The sequence below is a fragment of the Paramormyrops kingsleyae genome, chromosome 14 (genome assembly GCF_048594095.1).
Source record: "Paramormyrops kingsleyae isolate MSU_618 chromosome 14, PKINGS_0.4, whole genome shotgun sequence".
In the NCBI taxonomy this organism is placed as follows: domain Eukaryota; kingdom Metazoa; phylum Chordata; class Actinopteri; order Osteoglossiformes; family Mormyridae; genus Paramormyrops; species Paramormyrops kingsleyae.
The window spans coordinates 12731865-12756681 of record NC_132810.1 but is presented as its reverse complement, the minus strand read 5'-3'; the positions used below and the strand labels follow the sequence as shown (position 1 = coordinate 12756681).

Here is a 24817-nt window from a genome sequence, read left to right as displayed (position 1 = left end):
GCAAGAAAGAGCTGGTTGCAGGATATTATGCAACTGCAGCCGTCTGGGGTGGAGCTCTGGCTTGGTGCCGAATGCGCCATATGGTGGCACAGACATGGAGGTGAAGGGCGGGTCAGGGTGACCACCTGTGCCCGGTGATTTCAGAAGCCTCCATGTGCCTGGTGCTGTCAGGCATAAAACGGGCAGCGTGGTGCCAAGGCGCGGCACGCACCTTCGGGGGGATGTGCAACATGTTTGCTGCCGTTTGCTGACATGGGGGAATGAGGGACGCGCTGCTGGGGCGGTGACCAAAGCGGGGCAGGACTCGGCAAGCCTCAGGGCTGTCACTGCCTGTCATGTGACCTGAGGGTGCAGGTTAACACACACAGGCACATAGATACACAGACAGACACGGCAAGGGCACACACACACACAAGGACAGACAGACAGACAAACGGCAGGGGCTCACACACACACAGGGACAGACAGAAAGCAAAGACACGCACACATGGATAGACAGACAGACAAATGGCAGGGGCGCATACACACAGACAGTCAGTCACAGCAAGGGCAAACACACATGGACAGATAGACAGACACACACACACACGGATACATATTTAGACACACACACACTCACATATAGACACAGATACAGACAGATACACAGAGAGAGAGACAGACAGACAGATAGGCAGACGCACACAGACATGCTACTGTCTTTTTGAGCATCTCCCTTTGACATTAATCACAGTTAATGATTCCTCAGCCCATTCAGTTATCAGGTGTTGACTCTTCCGGAATGTTCTTCTGTCCGCTTCTGCAGGCTTCCCAAAGCCATGTGCATTGCTGTGATGATGAGTCCGTCCACCTTATTAAGGGTCATCCTCTCCCTCTGCTGCCAATAAGTTTTCCTTATTCCAGTCTCTTTGGACACCATATGCCCAAAATAAGCTAGATTTCATCTATAATCCACTTGATTCCACTGCAGTCCATGGTATTCTTCAGATCCTTCACCAGAATGTGACTCTGCTGCTTCTCTCTTGTCTGGCTTTCACATCCATAAAAGGGAAACTCCTCATTCTGACCAGCTCTGTTCCTCCCTTTAACAGACACATCAGTCCATGTTTCTCGCTCCTTCATCAGAGCTCTGCCCAGTGCAGAGTCTCCTTTGATGGACCTTTTGTTGTCAGTGAAAAACAAAAAAAAATACATAACAAATTTAGTTTTTAAAAAACAGATTAAATTACAAATAAACCTTTTCCATATTGTCTGATTTTCAGGTTCTATTTAAACGCTTTTCCCGCACATGGGTTTTATCGACGAATTGGCCGCATGCTGCGACTGGCGGCGATCGTCGGCCCGTGGAATATGTTCCGTAATATTTGATGCATTTTATGCGATGCACGGCACAGGTCGCAACGCAGATCATCTTCTGTGAAGCCGAATTAAATCCAGCCGTCAGTCGTTTGTAAATGCAGTCTCAGTGACAGGGAAGATGTCCCTCTGAGCACGAATCCAGGCCGGCACGTCTGCACGGTGGCGTGTGAGGCGCACCGCTTTCCCTGTGATGTCATTTCCTCTGTTGACCTTGGCCGTTTTCAGAGGCGCTGGATGAAGGTGATTAGAAAGGAAATGTGTAGGTAAGTGTGTTCTGAATCAGACTGATGTGAGCAGCTGCGTACCAAAGCAGGCTTCTGGGCTCCATATTAGTAGCAACCACTGGTACTCTGGGAAGAGTCAGACCCTGACTAACCTCAGAAACGGCAGTCAGACGCGACGTGTGTGGTGTCAAAGCATAGCAAAGTCATAATTTAGATTATCCGTATCAGAGCCCCCCTCCTCTGAGTATAGATTGCAGATGGTGAAAGCCCCCCAGTACAGGGCGACCTGTAAATCTCCTATGCATCCGCAGGCAGGCACACCGGCCAAGTGGCAGGGAGGAATCTCACGCTGCCTGATCAACCGGATCAGAGTAGAAATTAGCCAGGAGCTGGTGGAAATAAGGTGTTTTGTGTTGTGACCCTTTTTTTTTTCTTTCTTTCCATGTGGGGCAGCGTTGGTCAATGTGAGCCAGGGGTTCTGGGTATTTTGGCAGTAATAAGACCCCCAAGCTGTTTGTCGGTGATGTGTTGTCCAAAAGGGCCCCCACTCTGTGTGTGGAGTTTGCTGGCCCTCGCAGGGAGCGTAACCTCTGGCCAGTCCGGACGTACCCAGCAGAACAGAGGCCTTCATTTGAGCCTTAATATCTGTTGGGAGGCAGCATATTCCAGCAGCATCGCAGAGTGTTGAACTATGGGAACTTTTGAAGTACTGAATAAGTCTAAATAATGGCAAGAAAAAGCTTTTCATCAGAGCGTCTCGTAATAATGCAGCCTCCCGCCGCCGGGCTCCCGCCTACATCTCTGCGATAACGGAATCACCCAACGACGCTTAGCAATGCGCTCGCCAGCATGCCGCTGGCCGCTTTGAGCTGCCGGAGATTCCCCGAGCTGATTTACTTTAATCCCGAGAGGCTGCAGTCAGCCGCTTTGAACGTAGCTCCATGTTCAGGCACCGGATCGGCTTCTCCAGTGGGGGGTGCCGGCGAGCGGCTGCCTTACTGTGGTTTCTTCCCTCCTCTTTTATCTGGAGCTTCCCTCACCAGCCTATAGAGACATCAGCATGCGCTGCATCTCTAACATGTGCAGCTGGCGTTCCCGGTACGGCTGCTCCGGGAATCATCCTTTTGTGTGTGAAATTCCGAAGGCGGGAATGCCGTCCCGGAGATAACGGCTGGCGGTTGGCCTCCTCAGCGTGGCGGCTCGCCGGCGGAGTCTGGCTCCCCGGCGGAGTCCGCTTCTGGCTGAACCTTCCTGTCCTTCATAACGCTGTTAAACTTGATTTAATTTTATTCTTATAGGAGCACAGCCAAAATTCTGAGCGGAATATTCCAGTCTTCAAGCACCCTTTCCAAAACCGCTCGCTATTGTTTTTGGGATATTTTTTCGTAGTGAGTTTATGCTGTAGGCCGGCGCCGGGCTCCTGGCCGATCCCAGCGTAATGACGCAGCGCGGCCTGACCCCGTAACCGGAGTCTCACACGCAGCCCTCAGTCGCTGTGCACACTGTAAACATTAACCGTGAGATGCTGCTAATCACACACCACTAATAAGTACAATAACACACCGTGCATTTACATTTTTCTTGCACTTACAACAAGAAAATGTCAGAAACACATTCATTCTGATGAATTAACTGCTGTTTTCTTTCTTAGCCATGTCTCCCTTGAATATAAGTAGTCTCTGTACTACATAAAAAATCTGAAGCTAATTGTGCTCACATGTGTCACGCGAGTCATGGCAGCTCCGTCAGCTTTATGGCTTTTTTTTTTTGTCTTAGTCCAAATATGGTTGGTGCAAAGTCCCCTTGCTGGGCAGAGTACAGCGTGACCCCGCATGATCTAGCGTGACCCCGCATGGCCTAGCGTGACCCTGCATGGCCTAGCGTGACCCCGTCCAACCCCGTCCTTGCTAGGGGACTGAAGGAGCAGGTATGGGTCTCCTGGCTGTGCCGCTGTTTCTCGCCAGCTTTTGTTAGCGGAGACTTCAGGGCTAATGACAATACACTCCTTCGCAAACTTCAGGGCAGGATCGCCAGCTTCCACACCGAAATCATGTTAACCGTTTAAAGCCAGACTGATATGCCAGATTCTCAGCTAGCTGGGTGCCTTCCTTTGTTAGCTGTGTAACTAACCACTAGATTACAGCCACCGGAGTATACATACCTCTCCTTAGATCACAGTTCTCCCAGCACTTTTTACAGAAATATTACACCGGGCTGTTTTACCAAAGGTATTTAGGTTAAGCTTCTTGCTCAAAGGTACGTCAAGAGCCCTCCGTCTGGGTCTTGAACCAGCGACCCTCTGGTTCTGGGATTTGATTGGTTCCTACCATCTGCATGGAGCTGGACTGCTGGTCTGGGGACTGGGGTCCTTCAGGATTAGCTCTCTGGTCAATTTGCTTCCAGAGTAATTTGCACCTGTGCCTCGGTTTTCCCATTAGGAATCCTGTGCCGGGAAATCTGGAATTCAAGCACCTGACACAGGTGCAGTAAAGTATTGTGGCAGATCTGGAGGGAGGTGCCTCACACTGAAAAGGATGAGCAGCAGAGGCACACAGTGTCCCCGACTGTAGGGCCCCATCAAGGGGTGTTTACAGTGTGGGAAGCAGCTCCCTTGTTAACACACACATCTCATTAGCTTCCCAGCTGTCAGCAGCTGTGTGTCCCTGAACCCCTCCCCACCCCCCACTAGAAATGATCTTCATCATGTGCACCTTGGCGCGCCCCTACATGGATTACTCCCTGTTTCTTGTAGACTGAACGCCCTGCCGGACCAGAGTCAGACAGACTGGCTGGTGACCAGACCATGTCACGGCTCTTTTTCCAGGTCCTTGGGCACTTTGCCCACACGCTGTAATGCTGTGGAATATTCAGCTGCCAAAAAAAAAAATCACGTAAAAGTTGGCTTGATACATTGTCTTTCCTAATACCTGGGTTATTTTTTTCCTGATATGAAATATTGCAGATTTATCTTCTATCTGGTGTGAATACTGAAGGTAACAGTAATGGTAGGAATAAATAAGAAGTCTCTGCCCTTTGACCTTTGACCCTTTCACTTTAACCAGCGACGTCCTTCCTCTATCCTGCAGGCCAGCCCCGGATAGACGGTGAGCCACCCCAGCCATCTAGCGTCATCATCGGGAGCCGGCCCATAACCGTGACTGCTGCTATCCCTCCGACCAGCACCACCCGCCGGCCCAATGTGGCGGTGCTGGAGATGACGTCTAAGAGGAAAGCTCCCCCCCAGCTCCAAGTTCAGGTGGGGTCACCCCAGACCACAGTTGGGAACGCACAGATTAGTGCCATGAAATGCTTCTGCAGAATATGGCTCCTCACCTTGGTGTTCACTGCTATTGGTGAAATTCATTTGCACATACTTATGTCCTGTGGCACTTGTACATCCAGCCGTCTTCCATAGTCACTGATCCAGTGGAGGGTCTCGGTGAGTCTGAAATCTATCCCAGAAGGCACTGGGCACAAGGCAAGGGACCCCAGGTGGAGCACCAACTCATTTACCCTCAGTTAATTTAAAATTTGGAATAAAATTTATTTTCTTCAAATAATATTCATTACTGGCCGTTTTTTGGCTGTCTATAATTTCTAGAAACATAAAAATATCTGCAGAAAATACAGACTCTATACAGATATAGTATGTATTTGCATTTGCCACCCTGTTAGTTGAGCATTTTATGTGGAACACACGTGTTTAACATACTGAACAGCACTAAGCTGATGTTGGGCGGATTGAAGCTCATGTGGATGGGAAGCATTATGGCCTTGGAGTGGCCGCTCCCCTCCTCCAGCCCGCTGTTTAACCCATCCAGCGCCTCATGCTGTTTTCTCTGTCACTGAGGTGCTTTGTTCTGACTGGTTGCAGGTCCTGCAGGGTGTAGATATAGACAGCATCTCAAGTTCGCCCCCGGAGGCTCCTCCTGAACCTCCAGCAAGCATCCAGGTGAGACTAAAAACACCCAGAGCTGTTAGGATGTGCACATCCTTTCATTTATTGTTATTTTCTTTGCCGATTTAGTTGAATCGGGTGTTGTGGTTATGCTTCGTTTTTCTCTTTCATAACAGTATGACAGCGGCCTCTTTGACATTCTTGCTGGGTGAATTCATTCAGTATTTTCACATTTATTGGTAGTTGGTATAAAGACTCTGCTTACCGCCTTTACGCACCTCTTCAAACAATTCAAAATAAGCCCTGTCGGGTGGTGGAAGTGGCCTGTAGGACGTTCAGATTAAGTTTTGGTAAGTGCTGGACCCCAGAGTGGCCGAATGTCAGCAGTGAGGTGTAAGTCCCCCCAGTCCACCCCCCCCACCAAGGGTTCAGCCTGCAGCCCCCCATGCCTGAGACAGTGGGCTTCCTCTCACTGGGTTTCTTGCTAGTGGGACAAAGCAGGGCATTGAGCATGCAGCGTAACTCAATCCGTGTAGGGAGAACCAGAAACGCACACGCAATGTGTCCTATCTGGTGAGAAGCTTGATGTCCATCCCGGTGAAAGATAATGTCCGTGCCTGTGAGAGACGCGATGTCCGTGCCTGTGAGAGACGCGATGTCCGTGCCTGTGAGAGACGCGATGTCTGTGCCTGTTAGAGACGCGATGTCCGTGCCTGTTAGAGACGTGATGTCCGTGCCTGTGAATGACGCGATGTCCGTGCCTGTGAGAGATGCGATGTCCGTGCCTGTGAATGATGCGATGTCCGTGCCTGTGAGAGATGCGATGTCCGTGCCTGTGAATGACGCGATGACCGTGCCTGTGAGAGATGCGATGTCCGTGCCTGTGAATGATGCGATGTCCGTGCCTGTGAATGATGCGATGTCCGTGCCTGTGAGAGATGCGATGTCCGTGCCTGTGAGAGATGCGATGACCGTGCCTGTGAATGACGCGATGTCCGTGCCTGTGAGAGACGCGATGTCCGTGCCTGTGAATGACGCGATGTCCGTGCCTGTGAGAGACGCGATGTCCGTGCCTGTGAGAGACGCGATGTCCGTGCCTGTGAGAGACGCGATGACCGTGCCTGTGAGAGATGCGATGTCCGTGCCTGTGAATGACGCGATGTCCGTGCCTGTGAGAGATGCGATGTCCGTGCCTGTGAATGACGCGATGTCCGTGCCTGTGAGAAATGCGATGTCCGTGCCTGTGAGAGACGCGATGACCGTGCCTGTGAGAGACGCGATGACCGTGCCTGTGAGAGATGTGATGTCCGTGCCTGTGAATGACGCGATGTCATGCATGAGAAATGCAAAGTTTGGGCCTGTGGGCAACTACGTCCAAACTTGTGAGAGACATGATGTGTGGGCCTGTGGGAAATTCGATGTCCGGGCCTGTGAGAGACGCGATGTCCGTGCCTGTGAAGCACGCAATGTCCATTCCTCTGAGCAGCTGTGTGCGATGTTCAGACCTTGGAGCACCTAGTGACAGAGACACAATGTATTGTACCCTGTGTTAGATGTCTGTGTGGCTGTGCTAGATTTTGTTTTCTATTATGGTGGCCAGCGGTTGTCTGAGTTATGCAAGTCACAGAAGTGAACCAGAAATGAATGGTGCATTTATTACAAGATCTGAAAGTGCAGCGCATGTCTGGCTGAGCTTGATATTTTGAAAAATATGTATTGTGAGGATGATGCTGTGAGGGGTTCATTTGCACGTGTATGTGCAGGTTAGTATTTACAAAATACAAAAATAACCAAATGTGTTTTGTTTGGAGATGAATGGAGACGTCCACACAGTGATAAGGACCTCCCCAAAGTGATACGAATATTAACTCTGTGTATGTGTGCACGTGTGTTTGTGTGTGTGCGTGTGTGTGTGTGTGCGTGCATGCATGCATATGTGTGTCTCGACCATGTGCAGACACGTGTGCAGCGAGACCGCTGAGGAGCCCTCAGTCTCATTGTGAGTCAGGCACGTCTGGTTGCCAGGCAACCGCAGGAACGACACCGTCTGCTCGGCACTGCAGTGGCCACGCGGAGCGGAGATGTCTCCGGCCGATTCGTCTTGTCAGAGCGACAGATGCCGTGGCTTTGGGCGAGAGACGCGATGTTTTTCCCAGCTCGTTTTTCAGAGTGATCAATGGCTTTGCATAAGGGACTCGTATTTGAGGCTCCGCCATGGGCTTTCACAGAGCAGGCGCTCGGGTTTGTGTCTCTGCGATGAGGCACAAGAGACCAGAGACCAGCCACTGGCTGGTTATGCGAGCAGCTGTGCTCTGAATTGGGGGTGGCCATCTTTAGCTGTGTTATGCGATCTTTTCCTGCATGTTAGTATAAATAAATGGCCTGCAGTGGCCGAGCTTTATGTGGTGGCCAGCAGAGCATCACTAGGGAGGGGACCGGGATTTCCCTGGTGGTGGCGCAGTAAGCACAGTGAACCACTAGGGAACCAGCCCCCGCACCTGGCCAGATGTACCTTAGGGCTCAGACATTGTGCAGCCATGGGAAGCAAAGGGCCATAGAGAGTACAGAGGCATGGGACCCCCCCCCCCCCCCACACACACACACACACACTCAAGGGGGTAATGTGGCCGGAATTGGCACTGCTCATCCTCTACTTCACTGTAATATTCAGACATTGGGCTCCATTGAGGCAGAAGATGTGTCTTTTTTGATGCTGAATGGATGCAGCTCACACAGAGAATTGGAGAGGGATTGACATTTCATGTTAAACTATCCATCTTCCAACCTCTGTCTCAGGCAGCTTAGGGCACTAGACAGGTCCATCCCAGCCTAGGACACAGACAGTCATGAACTGTTACCAGTTCTTGCACCGCTCCCCATGGTGGCACGTTGTTCGATTGCAGGAGTTAACATGCAAACTCCGCCCACAGATTAAGGCGTGGACTTCGAACTCTGGCCCCAGTCCTGCTGCCTCCTCTTCAGTGCTGCTGCCTTTTCCAGGCAGTTCTGCTGTCTGGATGTGTCTCCACCTGCGAGACATTAACGCTGAATTAGGGAGAGAGACAGAAACACTTTGAGCGATGCAGATCGGAGCAGGAGTCTCGCAGGCTTTCCGGGCAGGTTTCCCAATCCAGGAGCAGCTCTGGGGCAGGCACCTTCTTGGGTGGGGGGCCCACCTCGCTTCGCAGGAGCGTCATCCAGTGCAGCTGCTGACTCACACCACTGGCTGGTGAGCTTGTCCCGCCCACCCCGCTGCAGGGCCTGTGCCCAGCCTGCCAAGGCTCCCGGCTCCCCCCCCTGCCGCCGACACGCTTCTCTCACAGTCCTTCCCGTATCTTTCGGCGCTGGCATGAAATGGACCTGGCCCACTTTAGGGGAACAATCTCCAGTTGGTCCACGGGCGAGTCAGGGCAAGGGCTTGATTGCCGTGGCGTTGCCGTGGTTACCGTGGTGATGAAACTGAGGCAGCCTTCTCCAAAACACACGCTTCACCTTCAGCATGGATGTGGGGCGTTGCTCTCACCTGCTCAGCTACACTCTGCTGGGGGGGGGTGTTTGCTCTCTACGCTCCCTTATGCTTCTCTTTTCTCTCTTTTCTCCCTCCATCCTTTGCTGTGTTTGCCCGCTATTAACCCCCCCCCACGCATCACCCCCCACCCATCCGCCATCTCTTTTTGTGTCTCTCGCTCTCTCCCTCTGTTAATGGTGTGAGAGGAATTATAATGAAAGGCAGCCACTCTCCCCCTCCTTCCCTCCGTCTCTGCCCCCCCCCCCCCCCCATTAATGCTGTGAGGCGAATGGCAATGAACAGCAGCGTTCGAGCTACCTCGGCATCCCAGGTCTACTGCAGCATGCCCCCCCCCCTTCCCCAGCGCCGCTCTTCTCCATCTGCAGCCCAGCCGCAGTCCACACGACATGCCCCCCCCCAGATGTGGAGGGCAAAGTCAGGGCCCCAGCCAGAATAATGTGTGAAACATTGTTTTATAAACATTTACATTTATAATTGACCCCCTGTGACTATTGCAGGTAACCAGATAAACTGGGCATTAATATGCATGCAGAGTATGTTTATAGAGATGTGTCCTTCCCTCTGTGACCTTGCAGTGAGGGGGGCTAGTTATTAGGTTCAAACTATAAATGGCCACAGAATAGGTGCTCTTGAGGATGATGGCTATTTTAAAATGAAGTGGGCTAACTAAGAATGGGCAGCACCAGGCTGAGCATGGCCAGCACACGCCGCTGGGAGTATTGCTGTTTTTCAGCTTTATATATGCTGAAACTGGGGCATGATTCTTGGAAAAATGTATAGTACTATTGAAAATACTGGAAAAAGCATATATGTCTGTAGATTGAGACATTTCAAAGTCTGTAGTATGAAGTGTTTACCAGAGTGTGGGCGCGTTTATTAGAGTGCTTTGGAAACTGCGGAGCAGCTTTGAGCTGGAGTGAGGTGATATGAGAGCTCTCTGTCAGGCTGTTGGCAGAAGGTTCTCCATCTAGGGGCAAATGTGGACTCGGGATAAGAGTTCGGAAAGGGCAGATAGGAGAGCGGAATGCCAGCAGATGCTCAGGGAGGGTGCCGGAATGAGGCCGGTCAGGGCTGACAGGGATGAGGCTGGTCAGAGGTAGCAGGAGGAAAGAGGTTGGTCAGAGGCTGGGGGGGGAGGGGGAAATGAGGCCGATCAGAGGCTGGGGGGGGATGAGGCCGATCAGAGGCTGGGGGGGGATGAGGCCGATCAGAGGCTGGGGGGGAATGAGGCCAATCAGAGGCTGGGGGGGGAATGAGACCGATCAGAGGCTGCAGGGGGAAATGAGGCCGATCAGAGGCTGTGCGGGGGATGAGGCCGATCAGAGGCTGGGGGGGAAATGAGGCCGATCAGAGGCTGTGCGGGGGATGAGGCCGATCAGAGGCTGGGGGGGGGGGGGGGGGGAATGAGGCCGATCAGAAGGTATGGAGACAAGGTCAGTCACCCTGGGCCCCTTTTGCCCAAATTACTGAAAGTGCCCCCCTCCCTTTGAGATTCTGAGTTCCCTTTTCGATAAACGACGATCATCCTTCCCCACCAGTTGGCAAATATTACCATGGGGGCCTCCACCCTCTGCAACATATACCCCACCCCCCGTTCAAGCACCTGCCTCATGAAAAGTCTCTATGTGATACTGCTGAGCATTCAGCAGGGTCATGGATACCAGACCCCGCCCCCCCCCCCCCCCGATGGCTCACCACGGCGGAGTGTGGCATAAACCCTGGGCGAGGCAGTTTACTCCCTGGCAATGTCCATTACTGAGTTCCGGCATCCCCAGACCCCCGACTGCTCGTCTATGACACAGAAACATTGGTTTGATCACCATTGTTTTGCGGCTTTCTTGCCACTGATTCTAAGGTGATTTGGACACTGATCCTTCATCTTCATTGTGATTCCTGATGTTTTTCACACGTCTGAGCTCTGACACATGATTTAGTGCCAGGCCAATCGAACGGATCCTTCACAGCGCGTTGTTATGGTGATAAGCTTTCTCCCGTCGTCGTGACAAGGAGGAGCTCGACTGGCCAGAGCTTAAAGAGTGGAAAGCATCACTGGCTGCTGTAATTCTTGTAATGATATTCGGCAGCAAACACGACAATGACACGCGTCAGTCTGCGCGAGACACACTGAGTCACGCTGAGCGCAGTGCGTACGCAGTGCGGTCGCCGCCTTGCTGTCCCGGGGGGGGGGGGGCACCCACGCTCATACCTCCCCCTCGCACTCTCAGTCCTTCCCTTCTGAGTCCTCTGCTTGGTCCACCACCCGTCAGAATGTTTTTCTGCAATTGATTTGAACATGTTGCTTCTTTCTCCTTTTATTGCGTCATTCAATTGCTTTTCATATTAAACACACACACACACATTCCTAGGCCGTATCTTCTTTTGATAATCAGCAGTGTTCTGCAGAGATCATCATCCAAAGGCTCCGTTATTCTCTAATTGTCTTAATTACCCCGACCCTCCAAAAACTGAACAGCTCCTGACACAATGAGAGCCAAACCCATACTCATTCTCAGCAGATTTTTCCAGTCCTCTTTCTTTATCTTTTCCCTGCATGAGTAGATCTTGTGTATTTCCAGACAACTGTTCTGTCACTCCTCCTAAAGTTAAAATGGGGTCTCTGTCCCTTGTTTATTTCACGAGTGGTGACTATTTGCATCATTCTGTCCCACAATCTCCCTTCCACTTACCTGTTAATTTGTGTTTCCTTGCAACACGTGCCATTTTGTATGTCGGTATATGTTGTTCACAGTGCTCATGGTTAATATTTGCCTTGCATAACGTAAAACTTCACTCGATCTGGTGCAATATCGCCATTTTATCTGCAAGATATCTTTCAAAGTAGAAGCATAAAAGAGACATTCTTTTAAAAAAGAAAATCAGACAAGAATCTTACATAACGTGACCTAGCAGGAATTAAACAGCGGACATCAATGATGGTCCTGTGCTTACTGAGCTGCTTGCGTTAACGGTGCCTAAATACCGGCTTTGTTTGTGAAACTGCTCTGCTTTCAGACTGCACCTCAAACGATTGCCGGAGAGGAAGAGGAAGACGTCTTTCCTGGCACGGATTTCCTGGCTGTCGCTGACATAACCCAGGTAAAAAAAAAAACACCTTCTTCCCTGGGTCAGTCACGTCCAGCTGACAGAAGGCGGTGGAATCGTCAGATAGCAACAATAAGAGCTCAGATTCAGTGTGGCTTCTACTGCATCTATACTGGGCCCTTTGAGACGTTTGGTTGTCATAATTATAAAATCCAGCCTTATGAAACAGAGGCATTGGAGTGAAGGAACAAAAGATGGAACAATGAACGTCTGAAACAAAAGACAAGCTTCTGTTTTGTTTGTGCGACCAGAGACTCGTGAAAGATGCCGTCCGGACTGTGAAGGAATCTGTCTGACAGACTGAGCCTCCACGGTCAGGCAGACAAAGACGCAGCCCCTGGATTTTCTGATAATAAGTAGCGCAGGTTCTGCAGCAAATTGGGCATTAGGTGGATTCCACAATTTGGTCCTACAAGGGCATACGCTCGGTTAACAGGGAAATACTGCTGCAGTCATTAGCGAGTTGTCGAAGCAAAATTGAAGAGCAGCCATTTTTGTCATACATAGATGCTGTATGTTTTTCTGGAAGTGTGTGCATCTGTGTGTGTGTGTGTGTGTGTGTGTGCGCGTGCGTGCGAGCGCGCGTCTGTGTCTTTCTGGCTGTTGAAATAGAACGACAACACCTTAATCCACATTGCCCCCTTTTGGTAGGAAAGTGAACTACATGTTCAGGCTGTGATTTTGATCGGCAAGTCTTTTTGATTTTATCTTTTATGTGAGATAAAAAAAATTCCAGGGTTTTGATTTTGGTAAATGCAAATCCCCCATATTTATAATATTCTCCCATAACTTTCTGTTCTCGATTTTATCTTTTAAGTAAGGGTCAGTGCCCAACAAGCTTCGTGTTGTACATTTTTATATGCACGACAGAGTGCGTTCAGAAACATATAACGCACGGACTGGCATGCATTAACCCACTTATACAATGCTCACCACACATTTGGCTTGCATGTTTGTACTTGAAGATATTCCTTTATAAACTAAAAATGCATTTATTATTATAGTTATTATTTAAGCATACCATGATATTTCCTTTGTGCAAAACTGTATCTTAGGACCAGATCAGAGGTGCCCAGCGTGCCCCTCCGGGGGGGGATACAAGGCTCTGGCATGGCTGTTTTGGGGGTTGTGAGCTGAAAGGTTTGGGAACCTATGGTTAAGATAATGTTTGTGCTATAATGCTTTTTGGAAAGGCCTCTCTTTTATAGTGCTAAGAAGCAGATATTTTTGCTGGCTACTGTAGTAATGATCAAGACTAAGGTAGCTAGCTAGCTAAGAAAAATGAATGTTTAGAGATGCATAATATATTGCTTGACATATCAGTATCATCCAACAATTTGTTAAAAATCAAGATATCTGAATCAGCCCAGTCTGAATTATGGCCAATATTTAAGCTTTACCAACATTCAAAGCGGCAACAGAGCTAAAGACTACAAAAATAATAATAGAGATGATTGCACTGGACAATCAGCGATTTTCCGTAGTGGAGGACAAGAGATTTCATCGACACATTCTCCACTTGGAAGAGGTCTCAAAGTACCAGCCTGCGACATGTTTATAATTCTTTGTTAAATCTGGGCTGCAGATCAATCTTTCGTTTTCTGCACAATAAAAAAAAACCATGTAACACCATAATGTTGTTATTTGTGTCGGCAGGATCAGCAAGTTTCACTGCCAGTAAACCCCTCCATCATGTTGCTCTTCATGTGTTCTTTTGCTCTACAGTTAAGTAGTTGACAATTTACATTGTGTAATTCTTCCTGATTAAAAATAACAGTAAAAGTTAACATTCCAAGATTCTGCTTTCTTTGTGTTCCATTAATAGTATGTAATTAAGTTCCCATGGTAATATTTGGGACATTTTTTCAGTAAAGCTATAAATGGTTCGAATATAGGTTATCAAAATAACTGGTTATTCCAAATGAACTGTGATAGAAATGAAGGATTTCTGATGTGCAAAATTGTTCTCTAAGTAATTGTAACCAATTCAAATTGCCTTGCAGCTAACTATTTACAGCCTTACTCCTGGTCATCAGCACTGCTTGTTGTCTAAGTGATTTAGAGCAAATTCTTTGCTTTATGTTAGTTAGAATTAAATTAACGTTAACATTAGTCAGAATTAAAGCCTATAATCGCACATTGATTTACTACTGGGATTCGCCTAGTTGACACTGTGTGTGTGGTTATGGAAAATTAATCAACACCCTTCAGAACTGAGAGCTCAGCAGTGCTGTGGTATAATGCAATTTAATGTATCTTCCATTGTGTCTAATGGACTCAGATTTCAAGATCTGCTACACAGATATCACTGTTTGTTCAGTGAGCTGTTTTGTTTTAGTTGCAATACCTGTATTATGCTATTCTGAATAATCAGTGCATCAATACTGTTTTTTCAGACCAAGTACAAGTACCACGACTTACTTTCTAATCTCACCAAGACCACTTATGGGGGGGATTCTTATTTGCAAAAGGTCGGTGTGCATGCAGGTTTTTTGGATAACCTTTTGGTCAGCTGTTCAAACCCAGGTGAGAGGACTCTTCAGCCAATCAGTCCTCTAGTTAGTAATCTAATTAGGGAGTTGCAGTGAATATCCACATACACAGTGGTTTTTTTCTGGGTTAGATTGCTTGCCCCTGAGCTAAAGCAGCCGTCTTTACATCACTTACTGCCTCAGAGAGTATTACATTCTTTGGGTACCACCATTCTGGCATCATGCTTGATCGTTAAGAACAATATACTGGATAAGAGCTTCTGTTATTTTCACTGCACAAGGTTTATCGTCTGACTTTTTCTCTTGCTATGCTAGTGCTCGCTGCATGGTGGCCAGTTGCACAGTTTCATTTTACTCTTTCTTATGTTTAGTTACATTGCCTGTCTTTGTATGACCTTGTTTTTGTACCTCCTCTTGGTATCTTAGCAGAGCAGTTTGCAGTCCGCTTTGCTTAATTTTTTGTAGTTAATTTTGAAGTACTACCACACTACAGACATTTTGTGGTGCCATTTATTTTGCTCATTAATTAATGATACCGCTGATACATCATGGTATCAGTTATAGGCATTGATGCATTGTCACAAGGATGAGTACACTAGCACTGTATTGGACCCAATATTGATACAAGTATCGGTATCATCCATCCGCCCATCTTCCTCTGCTCATCCGGGGCCAGGTTGTGGGGCCGGCATCCTGAGCATGGATGCCCAGACCTCTGTCTCACCAGCCACCTCCTCCAGCTCCTTATATTGTGTATATATATATGGTCCTTATATTGTTTTAAAGCTACTGTCCAGCTCTATAGATTGAACAAATAATATGCCATCCCCATATGAATAATTACTATGTAATGACTGATTAAAATATTAAAAATTCAATAACTAAAAAAAAAATCTATATTTCAAAATTTATCAATTTTTTTTACTAAAGCTAGATCATAACGTCATGAACATCTCCAGAAAATTTGGCCTTTGGTTTTTAAGGTGCTGCTGAGATATCTTGACGTAAATGTAGCGTCACATGGTTTCATATCACTAATGGGCCTTTCTAATGGCAGCCAAACTGACATGAAATAGTATAACAAGCACACGTGTAAGAAATAATGTTAATTAAGGTTACAAATATGCTACAATGAAATTTAATGGAAGCTTCATTAATGTCATTGCAGACGCCTGTTCTTGCCATACTATTGAAAAGGCTCACATGGCTAGTAAATATGTCACAGGTTCAACTACTAAAAGCACATCCTGATGATCCATAACAAGTCTATCAGGATAGGATGGAGATGGTCCATGAGGATGTAAAAAGCTCAGCCCCAACTTTCCAGTGCTGGGCGTAGTTTCTTCAACACATCCTAGCCACTAATTATCATCATACGCAGCCACGACATAACCTTTGGTGCTTGCAAAGTCGAGTGATTCCCTAAGTGTGCACTTACACTGGACCAATTTGCACACCTCACTCGCGTCTGATGAATGCAGGGCAACTCAAACAGCAACTCATCCCCGACCTAGAGGGGGCAATCCACCCTTTACTGGTTGTGAACCATGACCTCAGATTTGGAGGTGCTGATTCTCATCCCGGCTGCTTCACACTTTGCTGCAGACTGACCCAGTGCATTTATTAATATTTATTAGCCATATTCGCTAGCCATGTGAGCCTTTTCAATAGTATGGCAAGTACAGGTGTCTGCAATGACATTAATGAAGCTTCCATTAAATTTCATTGTAGCATATTTGTAACCTTAATTAATGTTATTACTGACACATGTGCTTGTTATACTATTTCGTGTCAGTTTGGCTGCCATTAGAAAGGCCCATTAGTGATATGAAACCATGTGACGCTACCTTTAAGTCAAGATATCTCAGCAGCACCTTAAAAACCAAAGGCCAAATTTTTTGGAGATGTTCATGACGTTATGATCTAGCTTTAGTAAAAAAAATTATCAATTTTGAAATATACCTTTTTTGTTATTGAATTTTTTATATTTTAATCACTCATTACATAGTAATTATTCATATGGGAATGGCATATTATTTGTTCAATCTATAGAGCTGGACATTAGCTTTAAAACAATATAAGGACCACTTCTGTGCAGCTTACATTAAGGTAAATATAGCCAGTCAAAATCACCCCCCCCCCACCAAAAAGTTAAAACTTTACTTAAATCTCCCTCAATATTGATCCCAGACACGCCCAATTTCAATTTCATAAGTCACTTATGTGACCAAATCTGCATGCCAAGTTTTGTTAAAATCTGTGACGATGAGGTCCGAAAGTGTGATGATTTGACATGGAATGACTCCCCTACCCAAAGCTTGTGACCAGAGGTAAGGGTCGGAACATAGATCGACCGGTAATTCAATAGCTTTGCCTTCCAGCTCAGCTCTATCTTCACCACAACAGTGCGGTATAACACCCACATGACTGCTGACGCTGCACTATCCTGCCTGTCAGTCTCCCACTCCATTCTTCACTCGTGAACAAGAACTTGAGATACTTAAAGTCCTCCACTTGAGGCAGCAACTCATCCCCGACCTAGAGGGGGCAATCCACCCTTTACTGGTTGTGAACCATGATTTGGAGGTGCTGATTCTCATCCCGGCTGCTTCACACTTTGCTGCAGACTGGCCCAGTGCATGGTGAAGGTCACAGCACAATGAAATCAATAGGACCACATCATCTACTAAAAGCAGACATGATCCTGAAGTCCAAACTGGACCCGACATGGGCATATTTTCCAAGTCCACAACACACATTGTTTGGGTGAAGATCTGATCCAGTGTTCCATGACCAGGATGGAACTTAATTGTAATTCACACAAGGAAATGAAGATTGCATGTCTCAGGACTAAATAGCTTGCCAGCAACACTGAAAATCCGTTCCACATAAGCTGATGAACAGGAATGGATAGGGTCTGACATGCAAGTTGGGCCAAATAGAGGAACCAGTTTTGGTTTTCCTTCCAGAAGACTCCTCAGTATGGCATGGTAGGCTTAGGTACCTTGGCACCTACTCTGATGTCGGTACCTGTGAAGATGTGCATGGATCTTCGGTGTGCATGAATGCAAAATGTTTTGCTCTCTTTTGTGGTGGTGACTGTTTTGTGGTGGTCTGTTGCTTCCTCAAAAGGTTCCAGGGTTTCACAGAGCTGTTTCATTAGCTTGATCTCACCAACCCTGGTTGTAAGACATCTTCTGGTCCCCTTTCTTAAAGATTAGGACTACCACCCCAGTCTGCCAACCCAAAGCCACTGTTCTCAACCTCCACACAATTGAAGAGATGCATCAGCCAAGACAGCCAAACAGAATCAAGAGCATTCAGAAATTCAGGGCAAATCTCATCCACCCCAGGTCCTTATCGCTGATGGTTTTTGACTAACTCAGCCCTGCCTTTACTTCCTCCAAGGAACATGTGCCAGTGGGATTCAGGAAGTCCTTGAAGTACTCTTTCTGCCGCCTTACTGTATCCGCAGTTGAGGTCAACAGCTTTCCCTCCCTGCTGTGAACAGCATAGGCAAAGCCCAGTTTCCCCTTCCTGAGTCATCTAATGGTTTGCCAGAATCTCTTCAAGGCCGACCGAAATTCACTTTCCATGGCCTCACTTGAACTCCTTCCACACCCAAGTTGCTTCCACAACTGCCAAAGCTGCATTCCGCTTAGCCTGCCAGAACCTGCCAGCTGCTTCAGAAGTCCCAGGGGCTAACAAAGCTCAGAAGACCTCCTTCTTCAGCCTGACGGCTCCCTTTACCACTTTACCTCTGCAATAGAGACTCGACACATCACCCATTCAGACTCAATGTCTCTAGCCTCCCTCTGAATGCAAGAGAGGTTATGCCAGAGGTGCGAGTTAAAGATCTCCCAAACAGGGTCCTCTGCCAGACGCTCCCAGCACACCCTGACTAAGCGTTTGGGTCTCCCAGGTCTATCCGGCATCTTCCCCCACCATCTGATCCAACTCACCGCCAGTTGGTGATCAACTGACAGCTCAGTTCCTCTCTTCACCCGAGTGTCCAAGACATGCGGTCGCAGGTCTGACGACATGAAAATCAATCATCGAACTCTGGCTTAGGATGCTCTGGTGCCCGGTGCGCGTATGAATATCCTTTTGTTCTAACATGGTGTTTGTTATGGTATCAATGCTCACCTATTCTGAATGCTTTCCGCAAATGCTTAGGACCAAATAGGCCAGAGAAGCGATGCATCGTTTCTTGGTCAAAATTATCAAGTGACGCCCATTAGCAGGGCAGAAAACTCAGGGCAGAAAACTCAGGGCAGAAAACTCAGGGCAGAAAACTCAGGGCAGACGCACAGTGCTCTGCTACATCAGCTTTTGTGCATTTCAAATGATCTTGGACCTTTGTGTTTAGTAGGTACTGTTAGCTAATTTTAATTTTTAAATAAATTTGCTTTGTGCTGAATTTTTTTTGTTGCTATAGTACCAGGTCGAATGCCTATAAATAAGTTACTTAGGGATAAACATCCCATAATACATTTGCTGGGCAAAAATGTCTCATTTCAACAGGTTATACCCTATGCAGTGGATGCTATTTTTGAACAGGGCCTTAGGAATAAGAAGATGGATGTGGGGGACAGTTTATTGTACTATTAGGAATGATCCTATGATGTAGTTGTGTGTAATTATCTCATTATAGAAAAAGCACAACAATGAATCCATTGTGTGCTCGTAAGTGGGTTCTTTGCATTCTTTTTTGTCTGGTAATTAAAATCAGGAAAAGTGCTTCAGTGACGCTGAAATTTCCAGAACGGTCTTCAAACCGTAAAAATTTAAATATACCAGGATGCAATTTGCTGTAATTACGTCCTTTTCAAACTATTGAGAATGGCTTGCGTTCTTCCCTTCTGTAAATCCACCCCCGACCAAATAAATAATTGGCTTATTTTATAAACCTCCAGGTAAACAGCATAGCTCGCTAGGGCACAGAGAACCCTGAGGGAGGAACAGCCGCTTGTGTCCAAGTAACACTGGGCTTGGCAGCGATAGATCTACTGAGTCAGAATCGTCAGAGCGGCACGAAATATGATTTTTATAACCCCCCTCCCCCAAATGACATGCATCTATCTCAGGACAGACCCCTTCATTGTCCTGTTACTAAGACATCTGAATGACTTGCAATTCCGGTGAAATTCAGACTGACTGTGACTCACTTTGCAAGTGCCAGCTTTAACATCCAGTTTACTGGATCAAGATCCCCCCCCCCCCCCCCCCCCCCCCCCCGGTCTGAAAAAGAATCTGACTGCCTGGAGTTTACCACGGTATCGTTGTCTGGCAGACACTGCCACATGGGACGCTACCACTGTAAGACCGTGTCCATTACATCTCTGCTGCACAGCAAAGGTGGAAGCTCTGGGATGTTCTCATTGACCTTCTGAAAATAAGATCTGCAGTCGTGTTGCAGCATGTTGTCTTGTGGCCGTTGTCCAGCCTTTCTTTAGCTGTGTTATTTTTGCGAGCGTGAGCCGGTGGGAGGCAGAGTAACGACCCTGGGCAGCTTCTGGGGATCGCTTAGGCTGCCATGGCGAGAGATCATTAGTCCTGGCTCTAGAGGTGATGCAGCCATGTGATGGATGGATAGGGGTTTGTGCAAATCTAGGTTAGTGATGTTTCTCAAGAACTTTTCTTTATTTAGTCACATTAGTGCTTCCATAATAAGTTATAATAAGGATTGCAAAACAGAAACAAATTGGGAAGGAAGTCTAGCGTAGCAACTCCGCTGTGGGCCTCAGGCTTCACCTGACGGAGATCCACAATCTTGGCTGATTCCAGGAGCCGGAAGCAGTGGAGGATCTGCCTGTGCGGATTGATGGCCTGCCCGTGGCCCCGGGGGCCCCGTACCATGGCCCTGTCTTTCCACCACAGGCCCCGGAGCCCCCGCACCTTGAAAACCCCACCTGCTCCACCATTCAGCAGGAGACACTGGAGAACCGGCTGGTGGACTGGTAAGGACCCCCTCCCCCCATTGCCAAGCGGGTGTCCTCACCCTCCCAGTGACTGTGATCCTTGGGGGCTGCCATTGTTGCCCAGCTCTTGTGAACTCGGTGCCCCTTTGCAGGGTGGAGCAGCAGCTGATGGCCCGCATGGTGACGGAGCTGCACCCCTGGGCCGAGCCTGCGAGTCCCTCTCCGGAGAGCTGCTCCTCCGCTTCAGACATCGGTGAACACTCAGGCCGAGTGGGAACAGCGCCCCCTGGTGTTATTCACTTTGCTCACTGGCTGCCCAGCATCGCTCATTCGCCCCTGTCACCCCGAGTCAGAACTTAGTAGGGGGTTTTGGGTTAGTGTTAGTATGGTGTTACTGCGGGGTTAGAGGCAGCTATGTTTCACTGCCTCGTGGTCGAAGGCATGGACGCGTCAGAGACATGGCGGGGGCCACGCGTTCTCTTTCATTAAACTGAACCACCCCCGTTCATTCCCATCATCGCCCCCCCCCCCCACACACACACACAGATTTAAAATCGGTTTACTCTACACACAGTGCAAGAAAAGATGCCTTTCCAGATCATTAGCTTTCACTTTCCTTTAATAGGAAGATCAATGGTGTGGCAAATGTGAAGACAGGGCTGCAGGTCCACCAGTGCACTCTGCTGCTTTTGGGCGTGTGCAGAGCACTGGTTTTGGCCTGGGGGGGGCGCCACACCCTGCACTACTGGAAACGGCTTTGATTATTAAATTCCACCAAGTTATAATGGATATCACACCATAGTTCACACATCACTCATCACTAAGAGTTATAGCCAAATTATATGATCTGATCAGATCATTTTTGCCAGTTCTTGGGAGTCTCTCAACAGTGTATTGCAACATGTTAATAACCCTTCTGATCCGGACAGTGTGTTACCTGGGCGATGACCTCTGACCCTCTGATTAGTCGGTTAGTGGAGCTGTGCTGTGCTCTCCCTGCAGTGGAGGCCGCCGGCGGGGGGGGCCTGCAGCTGTTCGTGGATGCGGGCGTCCCAGTGAATTCCGACCTCATCCGGCAGTATGTGAACGAGAGTCTGGCCGAGATGGTGGCCCTCTTCCTGGGCCAGAGACCTGCAGCACCTGGCCTGGTCGAGGACATCCCTATTCCAGAGGTGGGGTGCAAGCTCCTTAACTGCTGCATTAGGGCACCACCTGCAGTAAGATACAGTTCATCTTAATTCCACCCATCTTCCCCACTTCCCCATGCAATGCAGAGTCTCAGGGGACCTGGAGCATAACCCAGAATACACTGGGCCTGAGACAGGGGACATCCTGGCGTTCACTCTTGTTTTTCAGTTTGCTTACCTTGTTGCAGTAGGAGAACCCATATTTAGTTCAGAAACAGAATGAGAATTATACCCTTAATTGGCCTGGAAAGATGCAAGGCACAGGGAACAGGACCGGGGAACTCTGTGATACACACACACACAAACACCCACACACACACCCGAGAGTATGTGTATGCACTGTGGGGCCTGGAGTACTGGACTTTGATTCAGCAGAGCCTTTGGGAGGTGATGACGCAAAAGAAAAAACCCCCTAGCTGTCCGTAGTGTGTGTGTGAATGTGTTCATCTGTGTTCTGGTGCTGAAGGAGCCGGTGGTGCAGACCCCCGTGCCAACCCCCAGAGACAGCCCCCCGCCCGTGGGCAGGACACAGATCCCCTTGGGCACCCCAGAGGCCTCAGAGCTGGAGTCGCTGTCAGAATCGTGCCGGGAGCCCCAGCGAGTCGAGCCCCTGAACACGCTGCTGTCAGGTCAGTATGGCTCTCCTTTGCAGGCTGGACCTGTGTGGAGTAAAGAGCAGAAAAGTAATACAGCCTGTCGAATCTTTTCTGACCTTAGAACCAGAACGGAGTCCGGTAGCCACACCCAAATGCACTCCCGTCCCCTCCCCTCCGGTGCTGGCCACGCCCACCCCACCCTCCACCCACCTGAGCCCCTCCGCAGGCTGCCAGTATAGTGACGCCTGGGGAGACAGTGAGCTTCCCTTGGAGGAAGAGGCCCCACCCATGCGGAGCGAGCAACTAGAGGGTGGGACAGGGTGAGTCTGGGGGTCCCAGGGGGCTGGAGGGAGAAGAACAGCTTCTGCTTTCTGGCACGTATGAAAAGATAAAGTGTGCAAGTTCAGTACAATTTCTGATTATTTTTTTTGTTTTCAAGACTCACATTTTGTCGCTTTTCACCTGCGCAGCCCCTTTGTCAGATTAAGATTTGTTGTCACGTTGGTGACCTGCCTCTCAGTGCTGCAAAACGCTCGGCCTCATAAGCACCACGAACTGCCAGCGCTGCCCAGTCTGGATTGCTCACTGAACTGCAGGCAGTAGGGGGAAAAAAAATCAATTCTGTAAGAACTTGTGGTTATCGAAGTGGGTCATGTTTTCTGTATTCTGGCCTCCAGTAAAGCAGGGAATTCACAGACAAAATGTTATACCACAGCGCCCCCTGCTGTTTACTGTTGGAATCAGTCATTGGATGCCTTTGCTTATCTTTCTAGCCAGTGTAAGTTAATTGGCCTTGCAATTCTGCACGTATGTAAATAAAACAATAGTTTTATCAAGTGTTACTACTTGTTTGATGTTTGTGTGGGGTGGTGTGTGTTGGTATGTGTTTAATACCCACTTTCTCCATTGTGTTTCTGCCGCAGTGTTTATGAGTGAATGACACTGGATGATTTGGTCGTTGCATCATATCTCTCAGGGTGATGTCAGTGGCCAGGGAGGAGGAGCCTGTCAGCCTCATTTCCTCCATGCCTCCTCTTCCTGTGGAGGCGATCCTGCTCCCTCCCATGCAGACTCCTCCCCTTCAACGTGCAACCCCGCCCCCCGTTCCCACACTGTCGACCGAGGACAGCAGCACGGCTTCGTCTGTCACCGAGACGGAGTTGGTGGGGAGGCACATATCGGAGGGGGAGCTGTTGGTGAGCTGCGGCCAGGTGGAGGCAGCGAGAGGTAAAGCTGGAGGTGGGATCCGCCAGCAGGGGGCAGGCTTCGGTGCTCAGGGGAGGCTGTGTAAAGCCAGATAGCTGTGCAGGCAAGCTTTAAACTCCCCCCTGTGTAAAATCCATAGGGAGGCAAGTTGGGCTTTTCTATTGTGTTTAGCATATGTTTAATTATATTTTTGTTTAGCCCCATTGCCTCACACCTCCAGGGTTTAGGGTTCAGTCCCTGCACCTGGCTTTGTATCTGCATTGCTATCTCTGGCTGCTCCTGTTTCCTTTTACAGTCTAAACACATGCAGTTAGGTGTGCTGGTATCTCTGAACCAACGATTCTCAGCCCTTGGGTCGCGTCCCATGCTGATCCGCGATCAGATTTCCCAGCCCCAATCCTAGAATTAACCAATATAAACAGGTCTTGGATCTGCAACTGCTTAGCGCAAAACTAGTGAACACACAACCAATCCAAGAAGCCAAACCACAGATGCTTAATTTAAAATTCACTATCCAATCAGGTTTGTGCGATAGGCGTTGATTGACGTAAATAGCAGAGTGCACTGTGTGCTTGACCATACTGTTACTTTAGACCTATACTTGATATAAGGTCACGACTGAGCTTTGCAGTGCAAAAAAGGTTAGAATCACTGTTCTAAACTGTGGTTATGAAAGAAGGACTGTGCTGGGAGATTCCAGTAGTCATGGTTACCTGTGTATATTCAGTTTGTCATAAACATAGTGATGGTGGGCAAGTTTAATAGGCGCTTTCAAGATTTTAGCCAATGGGACGTTCCAATAGGATGTTCTCATTGCTCAGGTTTTAGCCAATGAGATGTTCCCGTCACTCAGGTTTCAGTCAGTGGAACATTCCTATTTCTTGGGATTTAGCCAATGGGAAGTTTCCTTCGGTTATGTTTTACCCGATGGAGTTCGGGCAAAAAACAGGTGAAAAGCATGAGTAACTTACTCAGCGTTCGGCTTTTAAAAAAAGGTTAACGATTAGGTTTGTGTCCATGTGGCAGCACAATACGGACCAGACAGAGTTTCCCTACGGCAAGTCTGTGGCCCAGCTGAGGCTGCTCATGGCGGTACTGGACTGCAAAGCAGTGCTTGAGAATCCTGGTTCTAAGCTGAGAAAGACTTATAAATGTGAAGGGTTTCGGTGAATGACAGCCATGTTTCCTCTGCAGGCCTGGCGGAGGACGGGCTCACTGTCCCCAACCTGAATGCCAGCCTCTCCAGCTCCCTGCACGAAGTCCAGGACATGGTGAGCACCAGGCCGGCTGTCACCATGGCAAC

At 48.4% G+C, this 24817-nt stretch overlaps 1 protein-coding gene across 4 annotated transcripts in view; it reads left to right on the top strand.

Moving 5' to 3' along the window:
• Positions 1–24817, top strand: part of kiaa0586 (KIAA0586 ortholog) — a 143299-nt gene that overhangs the window by 79264 nt on the left and 39218 nt on the right. For all 4 annotated transcript variants that reach the window (XM_072699330.1, XM_072699331.1, XM_072699329.1 and 1 more), the window contains 10 exons: positions 4670–4839; positions 5458–5535; positions 12023–12106; positions 20392–20564; positions 20678–20778; positions 21528–21697; positions 22179–22341; positions 22430–22628; positions 23285–23535; positions 24709–24785. In XM_072699330.1, coding sequence (XP_072555431.1) covers positions 4670–4839; positions 5458–5535; positions 12023–12106; positions 20392–20564; positions 20678–20778; positions 21528–21697; positions 22179–22341; positions 22430–22628; positions 23285–23535; positions 24709–24785 — 1466 coding nt within the window. The remainder of the gene's footprint in view (positions 1–4669; positions 4840–5457; positions 5536–12022; positions 12107–20391; positions 20565–20677; positions 20779–21527; positions 21698–22178; positions 22342–22429; positions 22629–23284; positions 23536–24708; positions 24786–24817) is intronic.